Source organism: Fistularia commersonii, chromosome 11 (assembly GCF_037954325.1).
Source record: "Fistularia commersonii isolate RoL2024-O1a breed Wild chromosome 11, RoL_Fcom_v1.0, whole genome shotgun sequence".
In the NCBI taxonomy this organism is placed as follows: Eukaryota; Metazoa; Chordata; class Actinopteri; order Syngnathiformes; family Fistulariidae; genus Fistularia; species Fistularia commersonii.
In genome coordinates, this window is record NC_141294.1 from 12,254,486 (window position 1) to 12,277,740 (window position 23,255).

The window sequence follows — 23,255 nt, forward strand, 5'->3', positions numbered from 1 at the left end:
TCTTTGGGTTTACCTTACGAGCCTGGCTCTGGTATTTTACGGCCTTCTTGGTGTCAGAGACAGCTCTCTCCACGTAGTCAACAGAGTGCTCCACATTGTACTCAATTCTGTCTATCATCTCCCCCTGAACGGACAAAGGAGATCTTCAACATTCGAACTTTCCCAAATACTCCAAACCTATCAGCCATTTACTATACATACCTGGCTCTCTACCAGCATGGCCATATCAACAAACATGTCATGCAGCTCACGGATGCTGTTTTCAAGCTTGATGATCTCAGTATGTCGGGTCTCTATTTCATTGAGAGCCTGCTTGGTCATCTGAGAGTCCATTTTAATCTGTTGGAGTTGACATGTTCATTGATTCAAACTGTTTCAAATGAAAACTTTTCAAAAGAAAAAGGAAAAAAGCAAATCGACTGAAACCCTGCTCCAGTATGAATGCAATAAACTTTACAGAACTAAATCATTACTACATCATTAAGTTTACCTATATCCAATATAAGGGAGAAAGTACAACAATGCATCTACTTTGAGTACCAGAAGGATCTGCCTGAAGTAGCTCAATTATTTTAAATCAACAAATCATGATCTTGGAATTGCCAATGTCAGTACATACATTAGTCATGCATCATCTAGATATGGAATGTAAATAACAACACATTTTAAAGATGTAAAAGACTTACGAGATTTCTTTTACTTTACTTTTCTTTAATGGGTTAAGTTATGAACTCCGACCATTGTTTTATTGCATGTTTGGTGACACACTTACCTGGTAACAGTAAATTAACATATGTTCACTGTTACATATACAATCACATGGCTTGGCTTAAATCGCTTGTGACTGTTCGTTGAATGAAAGTTCTTCATTTTTCCAACTTCAGCTCCTTCATATGTATAAGCTTTTATTTTGAATGAAAAATTACAATATGAGATGTTCACTTAAAATAAAAGCTCATTCAGCACAGGATCGCCTCAACCCTCCATTGGTCATGTGACAAAGGCCATGTTCACTTGATGTCTCAGCGCACCTGGATGCCATTAAGCATCCCTAAGCTTCGGGGATGCAGAATGGCACAGGTTAATGGGACCCGCCATGGTGTCAGGTCAGGTGCGGTGCTTACATCATCGGTGAAGATGGCCAGCTTGCCACTCTCCAACATGTCCTCCAGCTCCTCATTGGTTGTAGTTCTTCCAGCTACGGACAGAAGACATGGAAAAATGTATTCACATCGCATCAAATGATCTTGGAGGTTATGCGATTAAATGGTGTTGTATGTATTTCTCATAATTATGCAAGTTGTTAAAAAACAATTCACCTAGATTTCACAACTGGGTTAACATTTGAATGTGAAAAAGGAGTTATAGCTCTGTATATTACTGATGATAATAGTTAAAGCCTTTTAACAAAATAAGTCTTTTTTTATACAAATACCACAATTATGATGTGATAACTCAAAACATCAATGTAGCAATTTCCTTCGGGATTAATAAAGTTGTTCTTATTCTTATTCTTATTCTTAGTCTCTAACAAACAAACAAGCTAACAAGAAAAAAATATAACTCAAAATAATGGTTTAGTATCATTAAACATGTAAACACTGGAATAGAGGGGTTGATATTTCAAGGTGCAACTTTGTGGAAGTCTTTTTTTTTTTTTTTTTTTCAAAAAATATCACAATTATGATGTGATGACTCAAAACATCCATGTATGTATTAACAAACAAACAAGCAAACAAGAAAAAACACAACTCAAAATAATGGCCTGATATCATGAAACATGTAAACACTGGAATAGAAGGGTTAAAATGTCCAAAAATAATTATCTATTCATCATCAAGACTATCTTTAAATATTATACAATATTTTGATATTGAGTTGAGATTCCGTAAGAATATCAAAACTTTTAATTCTTATTCTTTCCCTTTCCCTTTAGGCTGCTCCTTTCAGGGGTAGCCATGGTGAATCATTCATCACAGAGGTTTAGATAGCTCTCCTCTGTACCCTCTCACACCAACTATCTATTCATCTATTCCTCCTGCCTGGCACTTCCAACCCCATCATCTCTATCCATGTCCAAACTATTTCAGTCTGGCCTGTCTGACTTTATCTCCAAAACATCTAGTCCTTCTATTGGACTCATTTCCTGATCCTATCTGATCCTAATCCTTATCACTCCCAAAGAGAACCTCAACATTTTCATCTCTGCAACCTCAAGTTCTGCCTCCCGTCTTTTCCTCTATGCCTTTGTCACTAAACCATACAACATTGCTGGTCTCACCACTGTCTTGTACACCTCTGGTCACCTCTGTGGCTGATACTCTTATATCACACATCATATCTGGTGCTTTTCTCCACCTGTTCCAACTTGCTTGGATCCGTTTCTTCACTTAATTTCAACATTCTCTCTTGCTCTGGATTGTTGACCCTGAGTACTTAAAATTCTCCACCTTCTTTATCCCCACCCCCTGTAACCTCACAATTTCCACTTGGGACACTCTCTTTTACAAACATGTAATCTGCCTTGCTGCAGTAAACTGTTAGTCCTCTAATTTCCAGAGCATACCACTACCTATTTAGAATTTCCTCCATCTGCTCCCTGCTCTCAGTATAGATCAAAATATCAACTGCAAACATCATAATCCGTTGGGATTCCTATTGAACGTAATTTTTCAGCCTGTCCATCATAGTGTGCAAGAAGCCACTCCGAGCTAATCCCTGATGCAGTCCCATCTCTACTTTGAACTATTCTGTCATACCTACAGCATACCTCACCACTATTTAACAGCTCTTATACAATGGGGAGAACAAGTATTTGGTACACCGCTGAGTTTCACCTGTTCCCGCTTGCAAAGCATGTAGAGGACTACAGTTTTTATCATAGGCACTCTTCAACTGTGAGTGACAGAATCTAAAACTAAAATCCAGAGAAACACATTCTATGATTTTTAAGTAATTAATTTGCTATTTATTGCATGGCATAAGTACTTGATACATCAGAAAAAACAGAACTTCATATTTGGTACAGAAACCTTTGTTGGCAATTACAGTGATCAGACGTTTCCTGTAGTTCTTGACCAGGTTTGCACACACTGCAGCAGGGATTTTAGCCCAATCTTCCATACAGATCTTCTCCAGATTCTTCAGGTTTCGGGGCAGTTGCTGGGCAATATGGATTTTCAGCTCCCTTCAAATACTTTCTATTGGGTTCAAGTCTGGAGACTGGCTAGGCCACTCCAGGACCTTGAGATGCTTCTTACGGAGCCACTCCCTAGGTGTCCTGGCTGTGTGTTTGGGGTCATTGTCATGCAAGAAGACTCGGCCACCACCCATCTTCAAGGCTCTTACTGAGGGAAGGAGGTCATTGGCCAAGATCTTGTGATACATGTCTCCATCCATCCTCCCCTCAATACGGTGCAGTCATCCTGTCCCCTGTGCAGAAAAGCATCCCCAAAAAATGATGTTTCCACCACTGTGCTTCACGGTTGGGATGATGTTCTGGGGTCGCACTCATTCTTCGTCTTCCTCCAAACACAGAGTGAAATTTAGACCAAAACGCTCTAGTTTTGTCTCATCAGACCTAATGACCTTCTTGATGGTCATTGGCAAACTTCTGACAGGCCTGGACATGATCGGGCTTGTGCAGGGGGACCTTGTGTGCGCTGCAGGAGTTTAATCCATGACGGTGTAGTGTGTTACTATTGGTTTTCTTTGAGCCTGTGGTCCCAGCTCCTTCAGTTCATTTAACAGGTCCAGCCGTGTAGTTCTGGGCTTATCCCTCATCCTCCTCATGATCACTGACTGCAATCCAGGTGAGATCTTGAATGGAGCCCCAGACCGAGGGAGATTGGCTGTCATTTTGAACTTCTTCCATTTTCTAATAATTGTGCCAACAATTGTAGCCTTCTCACCAAGCTGCTTGCCTATTGTCCTGTAGCCCATCCCAGCCATGAGCAGGTCTACAATTGCATCCCTGATGTCCTTAATCAGCTCTCTGTTCTTGGCCATTGTGGAGAGGTTGGAATTTGTTTGATTGAGCATGTGGACAGGTGTCTTTTATACAGGTACCGAGTTCAAACTGGTGCAGTTTTATATAGGTAATGAGTGGAGAACAGGAGGGCTTCTTAAAGGAGAACTAATAGGTCTGTGAGAGCTGCAATTGTTACTGGTTGGTAGGTGATCAAATACTTTGCAATAAAAAGCAAGTTAATTACTTAAAAATAATACAATGTGTTTTCTGGATTTTTGTTTTAGATTCTGTCACTTACAGTTGAAGAGTACCTATGATAAAAATGACAGACCGCCACATGCTTTGCAAGTGGGAAAAGCTGAAAAATCAGGAGTGTATCAAATACTTGTTTCCCCCAATATACATGTCTTAGACCATTCCCACAAACTTTTCTGTCACTCCAGACTTTTTCATACAGCGACTTTCTCATACAGTGTCAGTCTCTCTGCACCCTGTCATATGCTTTTTGAGATCTGCAGTAAAGTTCAGCTCCCTCCACCCTTCTTTATTCTTCTCCATTAACATTCTCAAAGCAAATACTGCATCTGAAGTACTCTTTCTTGGCATGAAACCATACTGCTGCTCACTATTGCTCACTTCTGCCCTTTGTCTGGCTTCCACTACTCATTCCCATAACTTAATTGTATGGCTCAACAACTTTATTCCACTGTAATTAATGTAAAACTCAGCATTAGCACACTTCTCCATTCCTCAGATATCCTGTTGCTTACTAAGATCGTGTAGAATGATTTAATGAAAGCATCAAAACAATACGTTGTTATCTTAAACATGTGAGTATGAGGTATAAAGAAGTATTGAATATAGGTTTCAACGCAATGCTTTATTTTCACAAAATTATCTTTATGTCAAAATGATAAACCAGAATTTTAATTTAACGGTCTTGAAAGTCATTTATATTGATGTGGCAATGTATTTTAAAATACAAAAAACAAAAACCACTTTAAAATTATGATGCTGTATCTAAACTATATAAATATCACAAAATCCTGAATAGGTAACTCAGAAACTTATTTTGAGAAACAAATTGTTTTCGTGGTATGGTGAGTCACTGTTTAAAATTTGGGTTCATTGATAGGACCCTCTTTTCATTACATAGGTAGAAATGCGCTTCAACGTATAATTTTTATACCTTCTTACAAATTTGTCATTTCATTGCCTAAGATTTACTTTCTCTCCTCAAGATAGTAATCTGTGGATACAATTTTGCATTTGTGTGTGTGTGTGTGTGTGTGTGTGTATGTGTTTGAAAGTCACTGATATTGAGACATAAAGACTGAATTACCTCTTCATTCAATTTACCTGTCTGCATCAGTTTAATCTCTCTTGGTGTAATGTGATGTTTATCTTCAGACCTAGCCAACCTCATTCATTTATTATTCACAAAAACACATCAAGCAAGAAGATGGGAGTTCTCTGTGGAATCCTTCCTCCTTGAACTCATCTTTTGAAAATTAAGATAACATTTTGCACTTCATTAAAAGCATTCTATCCTGTGATTTGAGTCAAGGATGGATGGATAAATAGATTTTTCTGGAAATGAGAACAACTATACAGTGCTTTCCAAACCCAAAATAGAGTAATTTGAGAAAATATTTTAACAACAATGAATAATACATGTCTCCAAATGTTTTAGATTTGCCTTTAAATGTTCTTTTGTTTAAAAGTGTGGAAAATTGTTGCTCTTTGCCAGTGTTCTTGTGCACTCACTAGTGTTTGTGTATTTTTTTTTGTGTAACGTTAAGCTTCTGCATTGCTATATAACTAGTTCTGGGTATCTGTTGTGGTGTTCCCCCAGGCATTGATCTCCAACAGTCACCAACAAATGTCTTTTTTTTGCCGGTTATCTGTATGTTGTGTCTGTTGTGCTACTTTCCTGATGTCAAACTATCTCTGGATTTTTGCTGTCTATTTTGTCTATTGCACAGAATGTTTGTTGCTTAGTCTTTTATACGCACACACCTCCAGGTGTAAAAATTTTCATGTCTGTTGTGTTGTGCCTCTTGATGTTGTTTACTTGATTTCCACCCTGTCTCTAGAGTGAGTTGGGTCCATTTTAATGTCCACTCATCCTTAGCCATCTTTCAATATGTATCTTTTGTGTAATATCTGTCGTTTTTTTGTGATTTGAGTTGTGTTATGCTCTCACTGATCTCCAGCTGTCTCTGAATGCGGTCCTTGCAGCGGTCACGGTATTTAGACTGCGTGGTGTTGTATTCAGTCATCACCTCCACAAACTTGCGTGACAGCGTTGAGTGCTGCAGAAGGACAACATAAACAGCTTTTCTCAAACATTAAGAAAACAGAAGTGCAGAGTCAATGCCTATCATGTTTGACTTTCTCAAGCTGTTTTAAACTTTATGGATAAATCCTATCCTAATCTTCATACCAGCATTGGATTTCAATAATTTCATAATGGGAGGATTGCAAACAGATTGCAAACAGGTAATTGAAAGTTTGTAAACATTTTTTTTCCCAGAGGTTGGAAAATTTATATAAACTTAAACCAAAAATAAATATATAATTAAATAACATTTGATAAAACCCATAATGACATTTTTCAAATTGAATCAACTTCCTTTGTACCATGTTCAGTTCAACAAAGGTTGTAAAAGGATTTATATATAATTACATTCTTGTTTTATAAACCATTTAAAAGGCCCAGTTGTATAGCATGCATTTCACCCAACATACAGAGGGCAGAAAAAAGTCAAAGAGCTTTTTAAAAGCCAAATGTAAATTTTAAAAAACTAAATTAAAAAATGACAGGTAGGAGACTTCAAATATAAAATATTTACATATATATATATATGTAAATGATTTAAATTTGAAAACATATTTTTGTGTGAAAACACACATCAACTGTGGATGATGTAATCTTGTTCTACATTGAGCCTGAGGGAGCACACACATTTAAGCATACATTTGATATTGCGTAAAATATTCAACAGTGCTTCAGGTGCATCACCTGTGTCTTGCGGATCCTGAGGTCCGCCGATGATCTGTTGAGACCTTCCTCCTGCTCAATGCTCTGCTCAATGGCTGTAGGAAGACAAAAACAATCTTAAGACTTTTGCTGATACTTTTATTGTGAATGGTAATAGTGAAAACAATTGTGAATATAATACATGCAAAACCAAGTGCATTTGCCAGTGTTTTCCTTTTTTTGTTCTTTTATGAGATGCTCTAATATGATCTTCAAGGATAACATTCAAAATGTTTAGTTATTGCATAGGCAGAGCATTTTGATTCCACATTTTTAGTGTAAATGGGAAGGAGAGCTGAAGGACAACATAATAACCATTCCAAGCACTCAAGAATCCAAGTAATGACATGCGACAGCTACCTGTGATCTAAACTCATTTATTGCTTTTCACTTAAGATTCACTTAAGATTGTCAAGACCTATATGAATGTTTCTTAAAACACTAGGGCACCAGTCCTTTACCTCAAGGACTTTAATATTTTAGTTGGGACAGCTGAAATTCTGGTAATGTTCTCATATTATTTGCGAACTTTAGGCTGAGCTGCCTCAAAAACATTCCTTAAAAATCCTATGAACATTGCTCGCCAACATTTTGTTTGAGTATATATCAGAATCAGAATCATTTATTAAAGGCCACACAACAGCATACATATAATGGAACTTCACAGACATGAGAAATATTATTAAGGGGGCCTATAGGAAGCAGATTTTAATCATTTTCAAAGCACAGTTAAACATTTAGGACATGTTAGACAGTGCTGAGGATAACATGGTGATGCAGTGGGTTTTGTGCTTTGGCCTCAGAACATGAAGGACCCTTGTTGAATTCCGACAGAGGACCGTTCTGCATGGAGTTTGCATGTTCTCCTTGTGTCTGCATGGCTTTCCTCTGGTTTCCTCCCACGGTCCAAAAACATGCAGCGAGTTAATTGAAAAAAATTAGAAAAAATGCCCAGATGTGGGAATGAGAGAGTGAATGGTTGTCTCTCTGTTTACATGGCCCTGCGACTGACTGGCGACCAGTTCAGGGTGTACCCTGCCTCTCGCCCAATGGCAGCTGGGATAGGCTCCAGCATCTCCTTCGACCCTGAGTAGGATAAGGGTTAGGCAATGGATGGGTGGCTAGACAATGTTGAAATTATTTTTAGAATATGTCCTGTCAACACCAGCTTGTGATCCTGCCACTAAGTCTGTTTTTTTAAATTAATTTTTGGATACATTTTTGTAATGAATTTAGATAATTATTTGGTCAAACCTGTATACAAATGTGTGTTTATTGGTGTGTGAGTGTGTTAGTGTGTGTGTATATGTATATGTGTGTGTGCATAGAACCACTTGGCAACAAGTTGAAGGTTGCTGCCAGTGTGTCACGTTGTCATTTGTCCGTGATGTTGGTTTGTGTCCAGCTAGTGACGAGATGAAATGCTTATATAATGCTGTAATGTATGTGTGAGTGAGAGAAAAACTGAATGTTTATCCTGGCTGCCAGCCCCACTGCCTTCCTCTAGATAGATGATGATGAAGCAGAAACACGGACTATTTATATATGTGTATGTATGTGACTGAGCAACAGATTTAGTCATCTTCCCAGTGCCAATTGTTTTATTCTAAAAAGATCAAATATTGAAGTTTGTTTCATGTTTCCATATTTCTCTTTGTGAAGACTTAATAGCTTGCTTAAGTACTGTTAATGTTAATTGAACCATTGCTAGAATTATACGCTCTATGATCCCTGATCTCTGATTTTTTTTGGAGACGGTAAAAAGTCTTCGCTAAGAATCTCTTGACACTGGACCAGATGCTTAGCTCTTTGTGGTTCTCTTTCCAGAACAGTGGTGAGCATTGCGGAAAGGATTGGGGAGTTATGATACCAAAAGTACGTGACCTCAGGTTTGTAATAATGTCTCCAAATTACTGCAATAAAGGAGCATTTTGTTTATGCCTTGATGTAATTATTACAGGTTACACTGTTGCTGAAAGAACTAATTTAAAACAAATCAGCTGATTTTTCATGAACACTAATTTGACATTTAAAAATTAAGGCTTCTTTATTTGAGTTGACATTCACTTAACTGTGTAGGTGGAACATCTTTACTACTACAATGTGTGTATTTGTGTGTGTTTATGCTTTAATTTGAGTATGTGTGGCTGTGTGTGTGTGAGAAAGAGAGAGAGACAAAGAGGGAGGGCTAAAAAGAAAGAGAAAGTGTGAGACAACACCCAGACCTTGCGGGGATTCCAAAAATAATAATATCACCACAATTTCTTAACAGAGATATGGGCGAATAAGCGGCAGTGCCCGCAGGTCTGTACTTTTGCAGTAATAACATTTATTTTAGAAAACGTCTCATGAGAATGGTATATGTGCAGAAAAAACAAAATGTATATCAAACATACAATTTAGTGAAAATTTGTTTTCCTATGTAGATGATGTTGCCTTTAAAAATTTCAAGCAACCTGGAGCATTTCCCTCTCAAACTTATAACTAGAGACAGACAAAACACCTGAAAATGCTGATGGTACATTTTTGTAGTTGGTTGTTCTCTGTGACAAATGATTTATAATTTTTTGTACTTTTGAACCATGAGTCCTAGAGTAACGCTATTACAATGCTCTGTATGTGTGAATGTATGGCAGTATTGACAATAAAGTTGACTTTGACTTTTTGATCATTGGTAGGAATTGATTGATGGTTTCTAGCTCATGGATATTGGTAACATGAAATCTGGAATCATAGTTTTACAGCTAATGGATATTCACTTATCATGGATCCCCTAACCACTCATTTCGATCAAACACATCTTATAAATACAATCTAACTCTTATCTAACTCTTTTAGATCTTAAAAATAGTAACCTCTTTATTGATGGATTTGAGAAAAATTGTATTCAATGAACAGGAAGCAGTCAATGGAGATTCCACTCTTAATTTCTTACAAATATGAGGCTGCTTAATGATGTTTTCCAGCTGGTAAATGTAAATGAGATGAACCTGCTAGTCCATGTTTTTTTCAACCGAATCATTATTTCATAAACCCGAACCTGCTGGTTGATGGTCCAACCAATTAGTATTCAGTTAGCGTTACATTATATTCTAACGATTCAATTTGGTGAACTAGATCTTTACAGCATACCATACTGATACCATACTTTTCAGTTTAGTTATTTCATTCTTAGCTCTGTCTAGCTTGACTGTTTCCAACTTCTAATATGTGGAACTGCTGTTGTAGAAGATTATTGACCATCTATTGTCTCTCTGCCGCTCTAGAATTGATGTAGTTATCCCACAGCAGTGGATGACTACAAGCATTACATTTGTCTGTAAAGGAAAACAACATGCCAGAAAACATGATTTTTCTCATAATGGAAACGGTAGAACCTTACATTCTCTGCTTCTTTAGTTCGTTTTACATTCACATGCCCTTTCCTCCTTTTATGCCTACTTTTTGTAATTAAGTAAAAAGCAATAATTACATATTGCCAGCAATTGTGATGCTCAATAACACTCGAAATGGCACCTGCGTTCCGGCCAATAAATTTGCTAGGAGAGTTAAAAGGCTATGGCTTAACTCAGAGCAGGGGATTCAGGGTAACCAGGTTGAGACAAGCAGCTGTAATATCAGAGAAGGTCAGGCTCGGGAGAATGGGATAGATGTAATGAGGCAAGATGTAAATGTGTTGGTGTTTGCGCGTGTGTATACACGTGTGGGTGTCTTTGTGGGTTTGTTTGTGTGTTCAAACCTCTGGCTATATGCATTAAAGCAGTGATGTCCTTGAACCCTCAGCATGAATATGTGTGTAGCTTTCAGCACAACAGCTACTCTGTGTTTCAAGGTGTGTGTGTGTGTGTGTGTTTGTTTCACAGCTTGATAAATCACAGGGATTGTTTCTGAATAATTTACCTTTCTTTGAAGGGTGACTATTGTCTTATGAGTGGAAACAAAATAAAAACATGGAACTCTCTATAAATAAAGAAGTCAGTCACTTTTATTTTTCAGGAACAGTTTTCTTTAGTTGGAAACACTTCCTGGTGTTAACATTAAAAGCTTGTAAAACTGAACATCAGGATTTTGCTTTGTGTGTCATGAGATATAACACTAATAAGAAAAAAATACATAAATGGCTCTGCGATCATGCAAGGATTAAACAATTGGAACCATGATCTCTTCCTCATACAACTGAGATCTTATATGTTTTCTAAATTAATTATGAGGGATCTAAGTATGTTTTCTGGAGCATGAAATTATAGTTAGTTACACTATTTCATTTGAATTGAAATACTGTTTTACTTATGACAGAATCAAAACTATTCATTCCATCACAAATGATCCTTGACTAATTATGCCATTTCAATCATGACAGAAAAGTTGTTCTTGAAAAAGTCTTGCTCTAAATTTTCACAAACATTATTGCTTCTACTCTCTTGAAATATATGTACATAATGTCTTGTTAATTTTCAGGTAATATTTTGAATTTCCCCAAGTCCTTGGGGTCTCTCATTTCAAAGGTTTAGTAGCTTGAAATTCAAGCTTTTATTGTATCATTTCAGCTGTCATCCAAGTAGATGCATCTGCATTTGTGGTCATCCTTCCCAAACCTCTATCTCTATCACAATCTTGCTTTCAAGTGCTGCCCACACCAAGCTTGGATGCGTGAGGGATTTCTGCCTAAAAGGCAGTTTCCATTGTCACAGTTGCCAAGACCTTGCTCGCCTGGGGAATGTGGGTTTCTGTTGATTTTAAAAAGTGTGGTTTCTTGATCTATTCGATATTAAAATGCTATGATACTACTCATTTGTTAATTGGTGCTGTAAACATATGTAATAATATATATGTAAATAGACACAACACATTATTCATGAATCATTATGAACCAGAAAACAAATTTGCAGCATTCTGAAAATGTGGAACAAATACCATCACTAAACACATAAAAAAAAATTGAGACGGTTGGGATTAATTGCATAAATCCCCCCGTCACCAGCAGGTGAGTATCCTGCTCGTGGCAGTACATGTAGAGCATATTATAAATGAGATGAAAACACTTTTTTTACTTTCATGGTGACATTGTACTTTAATCGTTTCAAACGACAGAAACACTGTGTGTCGAATATGTTGTGTCTATTAACTGGTGTTTTCTTAAGATGTAATATGTTATATGTTGTAGGGTGTCAGGCCCTCTGTAATATTCGAATATTTAGGAAATATATCGCTTTTTTTTTGGTCGTGTTCCTGACAATAATTGTGTATAATTTACAGAAGGAATTTTTCAATCTTACAAAACATGCGGCAGGTTAATTGGAAAAAATTGGAAAAATTGGCCCGAATGAGTGAGTGAGTGTATGATTGTTTGTCTGTATATGTGGCCCTGCGATTGACGGGCGACCAGTCCAGGGTGTACCCCGCCTCTCATCCAATGAGAGCTGGGATAGGCTCCAGGATCCCCTGCGACCCTGAGTGCAGGATTAGCAGCAGACGATGGATGGATGGATAATGATGGGTCTGACCCTAGTAGTTATGAGTCAGAAGTTGTATATTTTAATTTTTAACTGTAAAATGTGTAGTTACCTTTTAATTTTGAGCGAACTTTGTTGGCTGTCTTCTTGATGTCAGCTGTGAGATCCTCCAACTCTTGTTTGGTCTCTGCAGAGAATAAAGCATTTTAATTTTTACCTTTACTTCAATTCCTAATTGTCCAAATCCTTTAAAGCAGGACAGCTGGGACTTTGGTTGGAACTTTAGAAAGCATGATAGAAACATTTGCCAGACATTCACAATAAAAGTTCTGTCAATTGAGGCATGTTGTCATGTCAACATCAAAGTACTACGTCCAGAACCAAGAGCTTTATCTTTTCTTCTTCTTTTTTTTTTTCATAGTTATAAATGTATCCTTATGTGTATGCTGAGCAGAAACATGTCAGCCATATTGGTGTGTGTGTGTGTATACGTGTGTGTGTGTGTGTGTGTGTGTGTGTGTGTGTCTGACTGTTCGCGCTAGCTGCAGCACCTCAGATTTACGACCACTGCAGTGCCATTCAGACGCTGCCATCAGCCTTTTCTACCTCTGACTCACCAGTCTGACTGCCTCCCTCTCCATGCCTCCCACTCCATTCTCCATCCTAACGCACTCTGCACCTTCATTAGTAATAGGTGCTTAAGCCCAAAACCTCATAAAATGCAGATGATCGCTTCCTGTTGCGTGATCCTTTTCATGAGACAACTTAAAATTTTATGTAATATCTACAGAATCCCTGAGAACAGTCCTTTATTTTCCAGGAAAAAATGCATTTCAAGATTTCTTTTCAAGAATTATACTAAACCTTGCTGTGATTGAAACAACATAAATTATGTAATGGTGGTTACATTACCTAATTTTTGTCTTTTCAGTGATTAAAAGTACAATGATCAATTATATTCAAGGATGGGCTTTATTTTTGCCCCCCCGCCCCCAACCCAACAGGTCTGCTGATGTGGGTATTAATTAGACCATCTTATGCCTTCCTTCGTATGTCAGCTGAACAAAGATTGAATGAGAATAGCTGATGTCATAGGTCCTGCTGGTGTTACACTGATGTTTAGGGTGAACTGATGAGTGAAATCAGTGAAAATAAGAATATTCATGAATGAAGCTGAGCTTCTCTTTTCACTACAACTCCAATCATGCATAATTCACGCTGAAACCCAAGATGCATTTTGTATGCTGTAAAGTGGACTGACCTTGAATGGAGCAGATGGAGAACACAGGTGACAGTAGAGAGGTGAGTAACACATTTTAGATAAAATATCAAACCATCATTAAACACATAAAGTTGTCTTGTATTGAAATATCTGATTATTCCTAATGTTTCCACATAGTTTGGAAATTGGATGTTCTTATGTGGTTAAATAATTACAACAGCTATTTGGGGATTAACAGAGCTTGAGAGGAGCAGCGTCACACAGACTCACGTGCCGTCAGCCGTTAAGAGGGCTTCATGCAGTTTAAATACTTCAAGTAGACGACTTCAGATTCAGCATGCAACACAATGACGATACGGGGAGAGGGAAAAGAAAAATGAAAAGAGAAGTGCAAGAAGAGAGGTAGAGGGAGAGTATAAACAGAAAAGGGAATCATCTAGATGGAAGGTAACAGAAACAGATAGGAGGGCACAAAGAAAGATAAAAAAGAACAAAATAAGCATAATTTGTTCAGGAAACATCAACATGCAGAAACAAATGAAAAGATGGGAGACAAACTGACAGTTTTGAATGTCTCTTTTTAAGCTCTAAATTATGTGCCTCCACCTGTAGTCATGAAGACTAGGATAATTACTAACAAGTTGATATTTCTTTAAAAATGCATAGTCCTTCTGCAGTCTGGAAAAAATCTTTTCACAGTCAGATAATGTCCTCAAATATAATGGTCTCTCAAGGAATTCAAACTCAAAATATAATCGTACTTGGATTCAATATTTAACAATATTCATTCAAATATGAGATATTTTTTGGTTTAATCATTACAGTTATAGTTAGATTTGTTCTGTCATACTTAACTCGTTAATCAAATATCTTTGATTGATGTTATTTTATTCTTAGTATTATACAATGACATTGTCTAATCCCGCATTATGTCCTTCCTCTTTGTAAAGTGATGATAATTTTAATAGTTTTTCCTTGTTGTATGAAAGTGAACAACACTGGAGTAGGTCCAGTGAACTTTCAGGGTTTTTACAACATGGTGTCCCAGACATGGCTTATGGCTCCAGCGGTGACTTTGACTCATTATTGCTGATTCATTGTGTGTAGGGTCATACTGACTGGCAGCAGTGCTAGGCAGATGCCAGCCATTGGTTTGGCAGATTTCAGAACAGCAAACCGTTGGTAGAATTAGATTTCACTTTGAGGGTCAGGCATAGCTCCTGGCAGAAGATTCAGTGCTTTCAATCTTTATAAGAAGTCAAAGGGTGTTCAACATAATGGAATGACGGAGCATTTTTCCACAATGAACCTCAGATGGCAGAATCTCCGATACTTGTTAGGATACATTAATATTTAGCGACCTGTCTAAATATACAGCCATATCAGATGGACCAGTTGTATTATAGCAAATATAAGCGCACATTTGTCACTTCGTCACACTCAAAACAAGGGTATAATGGGATACTAAGTTTGACTAAGTTTGTTATCAGTAATATGAAATCATTTAATTTTTCTAAAAGTGTTCAGTCTGTTTTCCCTCATTCAATTTGATTTAAAGAAAACTTAAGCTACATCTATTGTCACAGATTAATCATACGCTTAAAATAATAAACCGCTTTCTTGTTGTTTGAGGCCTATTATTTTTGAGGTCTTGAGTTCTTTTCTTTTCTTTTTTACATTAATTTAATTGATACCATTTCTTATTAACTTAACAAACTAAGCAATTTCTTTACTTTTTAGAAACTCACTGCTGGATAGTATGTAATTTATGACTGATTTCTACTTATCATTATAATAATCTTCTTCATAAAGTGACATTTCTGTCTCTGAAAACAAGTATATTTGCAAATTTGTGATGATTTGCTAAATGCGTGCAATCTTCAAATTCCAATAAATTATGTGTATGACTAATATATATATGATACTGATATTTTTCAGGGTCAGATCAGTATTCATAGTATATTATTATATCCCTAATATTGTCAAAATCTTCCTGTAATATTTTTATATACTGTCATCACAGACAATTAGCTACCATAGTACACTAGAGTGCAGGAGTAGTGCACAAATAAACACTTTTATCTCAACTCTTGAATCTAATGCTATCTCTGGTTCCTCGGAAATGCTTTGGGACTGTCTAGTACCTGAAATAATTAAGGTGAATGAGTAGACTTGGAGGTTTCTAAAGCAGAAATTACAACACATTAGTCCTTCATGCTAACACCAATTTGTTAACAAATAGAATGTGATCTCTATAATTTTTTTTTTGAGCAGTTATTGTCATTATTCATTTTAACAGATTTCCACCTGTAGAGAGACAAGTTTGACTACTTGCGTCCTTTGTAACTTTTGCCATACCTTGATACTTTAGCTTAAATCAGTATCACATACTCTTGTTTTGTTGATTTCTTTGTATTAACAAAAGTAACTGACAAGAACAGCAAATGATGTAAATGATACAAAATGTCACATCCTTAGGATGTAAATACTGGGGACACTTAAAGTTTCTTACTTTCGTCAGGGTTTGGGGCGGCCAGAATGGCGCTGTGCTGCTTCTTGACCTGCTCCACATCTTCTGACAGCTTCTCTATACAGCCTCTGATTTCCTCCACCTGTGAACACAGGCAATGCGTTACACTATGTCACAACATGCCCAGCTAGTTTTCACTACTTTTTTGTTTAAACTTGAACTAATTAAAATAAAAATGACAATTATCAATAAAACTCAGATCAATGATATGCCAGTAAATGCTGGACAAGCCTGTTGGCACGTTAGCTTGCTAATGCTGCTGCTAATCAGGCTAGGCCTCTGCCTTACCACACCTAGTTTTCATCATCTATCTTCTCTCTCCCACTTGATAGTAAGATTAATTGTTTTGATAACTGAACATGGAAAAAGAAGGATGTTAGCGGGATTTATTGTTAATTCATATTTTTATCTGCTTTTTGACATTTCCACATGTAAGTGTATGAACACTGTCCCCATGATTTTGGTGTGATGATGTAGACACACCTTTTGTATATGATGCATGAATGTCTATGCAACCAAAATAAAGACAAACCTACAAATATAAGCTTGAGCTCCTAATTAGTGTGAAAGTATATGTTTTCACAAGAAAACTTTAAGTAGAGAACAGCTCAATAAAGTTTATTTTTTAAGTTTAACTTCATTTTTTAAGGTTTAATTATTTTTATGTGATCATATCAAGGTGTTATTCTTCTTCTTATTATTATTAAAAATGACATTGAATCACTTCTCACATAAACTGAGCCTTTATTCTTTAACTTTACAATGCAGTGCGTTCAACATCCTTTCATTCTTTGAATTGAAAAAAATGGTGCTAGAAATTAGAATTGCATAGAGGCAAATAATCATTGTAGTATGACATACCTGCAGAACTTCAAATGTGGTTGTGTGCTCAAAGTTAAGATTTTTTAAAGATACAGAGGCTAACAGGGAACAAATTATTAAATCAATGCCCCTATAAAAACATATTTTCTCATGCTAATATTGTGGTCACAGTCCTCCGACACTATCATGCATGGAGGGTCAGTGCAACATAGAAAGATTTTTTGTTTCCTCCATTCTTAATCTTTTTCTTTAAATAATATTCTAATTCCTGGGTCTTTCATTTTTGTATGTTCCCATTCAAACCATACTTCTGCACCTCACCTGTTCAAAGAATTCATCCATGAAGTGGTCCCTGTCCACCTGCACCACCTCCTCGTCATCATCGCTGTCCTTAGCCTGCACGTAGACACACATAGAAAAGAAAGTGTCAGCTCCTTCCCCTCCACACGTTAATGTGAGTCAAGTCTTCCCTGACGCATACATAAATGCATGTTTTCATTTTAAAATCTGGAGTAAATAATCACATTACATTAATAAAGATATAACCTAAATAACCATTGGAACTCATGTATAAGCCTACATGTATTATAAAGGAATACTGTACTGGCACTTAGCATGAATGACAAGACACTCTCTAATTTCACCCTGGCATGATATACTTTTTACTATGTACACTGTAGACAATTTAGCAAATACAGTTGCACCTTTCTGTGTACTGCTGTGTATATCTAACTGAAAATTAGCTGTATTTAGTTTAGATTTCCACTGCAGGGCTAAGTTGGGCAGTCAGTGTTTAAAAAATAACAGCTGCAATGACCAGGTCAGAGTTGGTCTAAGCCTAAGGAGTCTGCAGCATATTTATGAATAATATTTAACAGGTTAATGATGAAACAACTTTTACTTTTACGCTGGATGTCATCCCTGACGCAACCCTCTGCATTTATCCAGGCTTGGGACTGGCTGAGAGAGACTCTCACTTGTGCCCCATGGAGGCTGTATTGTGCTCAGAGTTGATCAGCTGCCATAAATATCTGATTAGGAGACTGCAGACTTTTGCAGAATCACCAAGTAGTGGTTACATTGTAGGAAAATGATGAGTAATTGAATAGTTTAGTGTTTTTTTCTTTGCTATATTAGAGACATGCTCATGTCTGTTCACGTTCTGTACCTATTTCTGACGACCTGGGGTGACTGTAACTTCATCAAAGCTAAAGTAATCAAACTTTAAGATTTTTCCATATTCACAAGGCATTGTTCCAAATGGTGTGTGTCATTAAGTATTTCAGATGAACTCTAAATATTTAAACTGTGTAATTGGGGTGAGGGGTTTAAAGTAGAACACTGTGTAGATTTACAAGCTCCTTTATCTGTTATTCAGTATTCAAAAAAGACTGAACAACCCAGCATCTTATTGGACACATTCATGTCTTTGTCCTGGTTTAAGTATCATCATGGGAATTGACTTTCTGATTGCTGTATTAAAATTACACAGAAGACAGCAGTGACTATGAAGGAGCTTAGGACAATATATTTAAAAAACTGGGCCTTAAAAGTAATAGAGGTGCTCCGGCAATTGGCTCAATGAAAATACCCCACATTGTGCACTGTGGATTCTGTGCTGTAAATAAATGACTTGGATATAACAAATTTCAATATGTAGTATAAATTATCAACTGGGGTATGTATACGTATATAAGATTAATTTGTGTTTGTGTGATTCTGGAAATTTGTTTCCTCTAGTTTAAAAATCTTCACTTTTTCACTTTGCAGGTATGCTTTTTCAATGTTTTAAAAAAAACTCAAAAAATGTTGCTAAAATAGGAAATTCTAAAACCTAAGTTAATAGCATACAACAACTTGTTTAAATATATCAGTTCTGTTTTGTCACCTGAGCTCCAGCTTCAGGAATATATTTGTTTAGTATTCTATCGTCTAACGCATTTAAATGTCTGTAATCAATATTCAAATCTTTTTTTGTACAGACAAAAGAGACTTTCAACAGGTGGGTTTATTGAAGTTAGCAGTTGAATGAGACTAAATTAAAGGCTTGATTAGGGTCATCACTCTCCATATCCACACATTGGATTCAGGTTAATGAGACAGTGTGACTTGCACTGTGTGTGTTTATCATGACAGATGTGTTGCTTTAAAAACTCCTAAATATTGACATATACTAATGTTGGTTTTAACACACCATTTCAGCCATAGTGGAGAATGGACCATTGCACAGAGCATCAGAAACCAAGGGAGAGAATTCAAGAGGGAAAAGAGGTTAATATATAACTTGTAAAAAAAAAGAAAACCAAAACAGTTCCATTTCCTATTTTTTAACAGAAACATAACATGTTTTTGATTGAAAATTGGAGAGGACAGACTTAAAGCCCTGAACTGACAGGCAAAAAAATTTTGGTTTCTATTTTTCTATTTTCTATGTTGCTATTTTCATCATGCAATTGTCCCCTTAATCTAGAATGTCTGGTGAATTTGGGGAGAAAGGAAGCTAGCTCATCAGAGAAGCAAGCAAAAGATAAAAACAATAAAGAACACTGAAGATTTGTAAGTTTTTGCGGACATGAACTCTGTGACAGAAAGACAGGTCAACGGATACTGTTGAAACCATTCATGGTGTGTTTATATTGACTTTTTTTAAACATTTTTTACAAGTTTGTACATTTCATTTTTATGCAAATTAATTATTCTTTTGATATCAGCAATTTCTAGATTTTTGTGTGCTCTTGGTGTCATATCAATGTTGACTTTTTCATGAACAGTATAAACATAATATGAATAGGTTCTGCATTTTATTTGTGTATATATATATATATGGTGTATATATACATATATATATGTATATATACACAAACAAAATGCAGAACCTATTCCAAAAGAATAGAACCTATTCCAAAAGAATAGGTTCTGCATATATATATATATATATATATATATATATATATATATATATATATATATATATATATGAGATTTGTTCAGAGTCAGAAGCTGGATGATGTAATTTCATTTTTCCTTGTGGCTTTGTTTACTTTCTGTGTTTCCAGGACATTCAGATGTTTTGGACTGACATGGCTTTATATGCCTGCTTTTCCCAGACTGTGAAATCATTCATGCCATTTATGTCGCAGCAGGCAAAGGTGTTTAAAATGGATAACATGATTCTCGAGCAATGTTTACAGCTGAGAGCATAACAGACAATGACCGCATTTATCAGCTTGAAGCCAGGACAAAAATATCAGATGTTCAATTTTACAACAGTCCATGAGTGAAACATGAATAATGTTCACGTCATGAACATTTTTCATCTGAAAAAAAAAAGCCACCTGAAATCATGTACATGCAATGTATTTCATTAACCAAAATGTAATTTCTTCCCTCATTTACACAAACCAGAAAGACACAATGTTTTGCAGACAATTCTTTTGGAAAAATGGGATAAATTGCAAATCAAGTACCAGATGTACAGCCTGGTAGACAAAGATCAGCTGAATGTTGGACAGAAGCTGCAATAAAAAAAGAGTTAAAGGATTTAAACCCTGATGCTTATTGGTCAGAATATAAAGATAAAAATGAAGATTGGTTTGGCATCCTTCAACTTAGAGAGGGCATTTTTATTATCCCTGATTGGATGCAAAATTATTTGTAGTTTTTATAATGAGCCTTTTTTGATTGTATTAAGACTCAATCATTTATTTGTTATCTAAATCGCTTATCCTGCACTCAGGGTTGTGGGGTCGCTATCCACACTGTTATTGGGCGAGAGGCAGGGTACACTCTGGACTGGTTGTTAGTTCATTATGGCCACATACGATTACATAGGCAATGTAGTGGCACAGTGGTTAGTACTTCTACCTCCCAACAAGAATGTCCCTGGTTTGTTTCCGAAAAACCTTTCTGTTTCGAGTTTGCAGACGGAAGAAAATCTTGGCAGAGTGAGTTTTTCCCGTTAGTTTGGTTTCCTTCCACAGTCCAAAAACATGCAAGTAGATTAAGACCCTAAATTTCCCAGTTGATGGTGGTTTGGCTTTGCAATTGACTGGTGCCCAGTCATGGCTGAGATGAGTTCCAAGGTGACAGATTAAGTGATATAATTAGTGATAAAACTAGTAGTTAAATCAGAATATACAAAATTTTCTACTGCAGAAACTGTAAAATTTGTGACAGGAGTTATTATAACAATTTGAGTTTTCAGTCCTGATTCATTGTAGGAGGCTGAGAACAGTAGAGTTGACAAGTTCACACATCTTTGTTTCCCTATTTTAATCACTCAATGGAAATCTGAATATTTGTCAAGTTGTATTACTCTACCTGTGACATTTGGACCCTTGATACTGATGCATTAACAGTCACAGGCCTACACTGTCACATTCAGATACTGGAAGTGTATTCTCATTGCACAATAACCTCAAAGAAGGACCCCTGATGTCTAAGAGAAAAGAATTATGTATGCTTTGCAGTGATCGTTGTAATTCCAGATGTGACCATATTAATTAAGACAGTTAAAAATAGAATGCTTTGATGATTTGGTCAAGTAATTTGTTTTGTTCATTCCTCAGTGTGGCATCAAATTCTGTCCAGGGTTGTTTTCCTCAATGATAACACAATGGGGTTAGACTGACTTGGTCTGTGGTCAAAGGTGAGAAATGCTATTCTGGATGTTAGAAACAAAAAATCATATAATCACTGATGATAATATAATACAGTTTTATGCCATTAAAAATAACATTGAGTGGGTTCAACCAACTGCTGTAGTTTGCAGATGGGCATAATGCCATATTAATTTGTTTAAAACATGACAGTGACTTCAGTGAAATTACATCAAATAAAAAACTGGGGGATGTGAAATCATGCCTAAGTTTCAAGTAAGAATATCTTCTGTGGCACTGAATCAAGAGGGAGTTTACCGACATTTTTGACTGATTTAATAATTTTTTTTACAAGACCCCCATTTTCATTTTTCACAAATGTAAATATCTTCTGACAATCAATATCATGAATCGAACATATTGTAGCAAATGGTTCAATGGAATGTTGACAATGTTGATATTGGAAATGGTATCAGTAGACAAGGTATATTTTTAAATGGCACAGCACCCCCACATATGTTTAAAATAACGTGAATATGTGAGTTCCTGCTCAATCCCTACATCAGTTTTGGGGTTGTTGGCCTGAAAAACATCCAAGAACTCAATTTTACACTATTCCTAAGAGTAACTGACAATACTACTACACCATAGGCTAATTTTATCTACAACTTTTAATGATGTCTTCCTACACTACTAGATTTTACAACCCTTCAAAGGCTACAGGCATATTGACAAGCTAAATGCATTGTTGATATTTGAATAAAAAACCCAAATTGCAGCTTGCTGGATGACATATTTCCCTTGAGTTATATGAGGATTGTAGGGAGTTCAGCATAAAAATGCTCTTTTGTTTCTGCTGCAGCCGGGTGGCAGTTGCAGACAGTTTTAGGGTAATTTTTATGGTCCCAAGGGAGCAAATGGCTGAATCATGCTCATGATGGAAAAAAAACATAGCTTTCTTATAATGCTTGATTTTTGTATGACATCAAAACAAACAGATTTCTGTTGTAAACCTTGAGACTTTTGCTGTGAAAATGTTCCTTTTTAATAAATTCCAACAGCCAATGATTAAATCCAAAAAATATATGTCTTTTGTGCAGTCAATGCCAGCAGTGTGTGTGTGTGTGTGTGTGTGTGTGTGTGTGTGTGTGTGTGTGTGTGTGTGTGTGTGTGTGTGTGTGTGTGTGTGTGTATGTGTATATGTGTGTTCTGCTGATGTGAATGTGGAACTGGAGGACTCTGTGACCCTCAGAGAATGAACTGAAAAAAAGGATGTCACCTCCATCAACTCTCTGACTCTGTAACGCCCTGGCATGTCGCTGTCTGTCCTCAAAACTAAAAAACAGATACATGCACATTGGACACAAGAAATTTAAATTTAAATGTAATCATCAAAAAATATAAAACAAAAAAAAAAACATCGTCAACTCAATAAGAAATTCACCCAAATACAGTTTGATCTGTGTTCCTTATCCCAAAATACACAAAATTTGATCTAGCATTGATGATTTGCCTTGACAATTCATTGAATAAAATAGGAGAATTAAAAATCAAATTGGTTCCACAGTGGTCCACCGTGATTAGCCTCACAGCAGGAAGGGCTCTGGTTTGATTCCC

The 23,255-nt window shown here is 36.4% G+C and overlaps 1 protein-coding gene across 1 annotated transcript in view; it reads right to left on the reverse strand.

Annotated features, from left to right (window-relative positions):
- Window positions 1–23,255, reverse strand: part of LOC147229504 (syntaxin-1B) — a 55,968-nt gene that overhangs the window by 9,698 nt on the left and 23,015 nt on the right. Inside the window, exons 2-9 of the mRNA XM_086154979.1 lie at window positions 17,362–17,436; window positions 16,201–16,300; window positions 12,579–12,653; window positions 6,996–7,069; window positions 6,177–6,285; window positions 1,125–1,198; window positions 202–339; window positions 14–124 (exon numbers count right to left, since the gene is read on the reverse strand). Coding sequence (XP_086011105.1) covers window positions 14–124; window positions 202–339; window positions 1,125–1,198; window positions 6,177–6,285; window positions 6,996–7,069; window positions 12,579–12,653; window positions 16,201–16,300; window positions 17,362–17,436 — 756 coding nt within the window. The remainder of the gene's footprint in view (window positions 1–13; window positions 125–201; window positions 340–1,124; window positions 1,199–6,176; window positions 6,286–6,995; window positions 7,070–12,578; window positions 12,654–16,200; window positions 16,301–17,361; window positions 17,437–23,255) is intronic.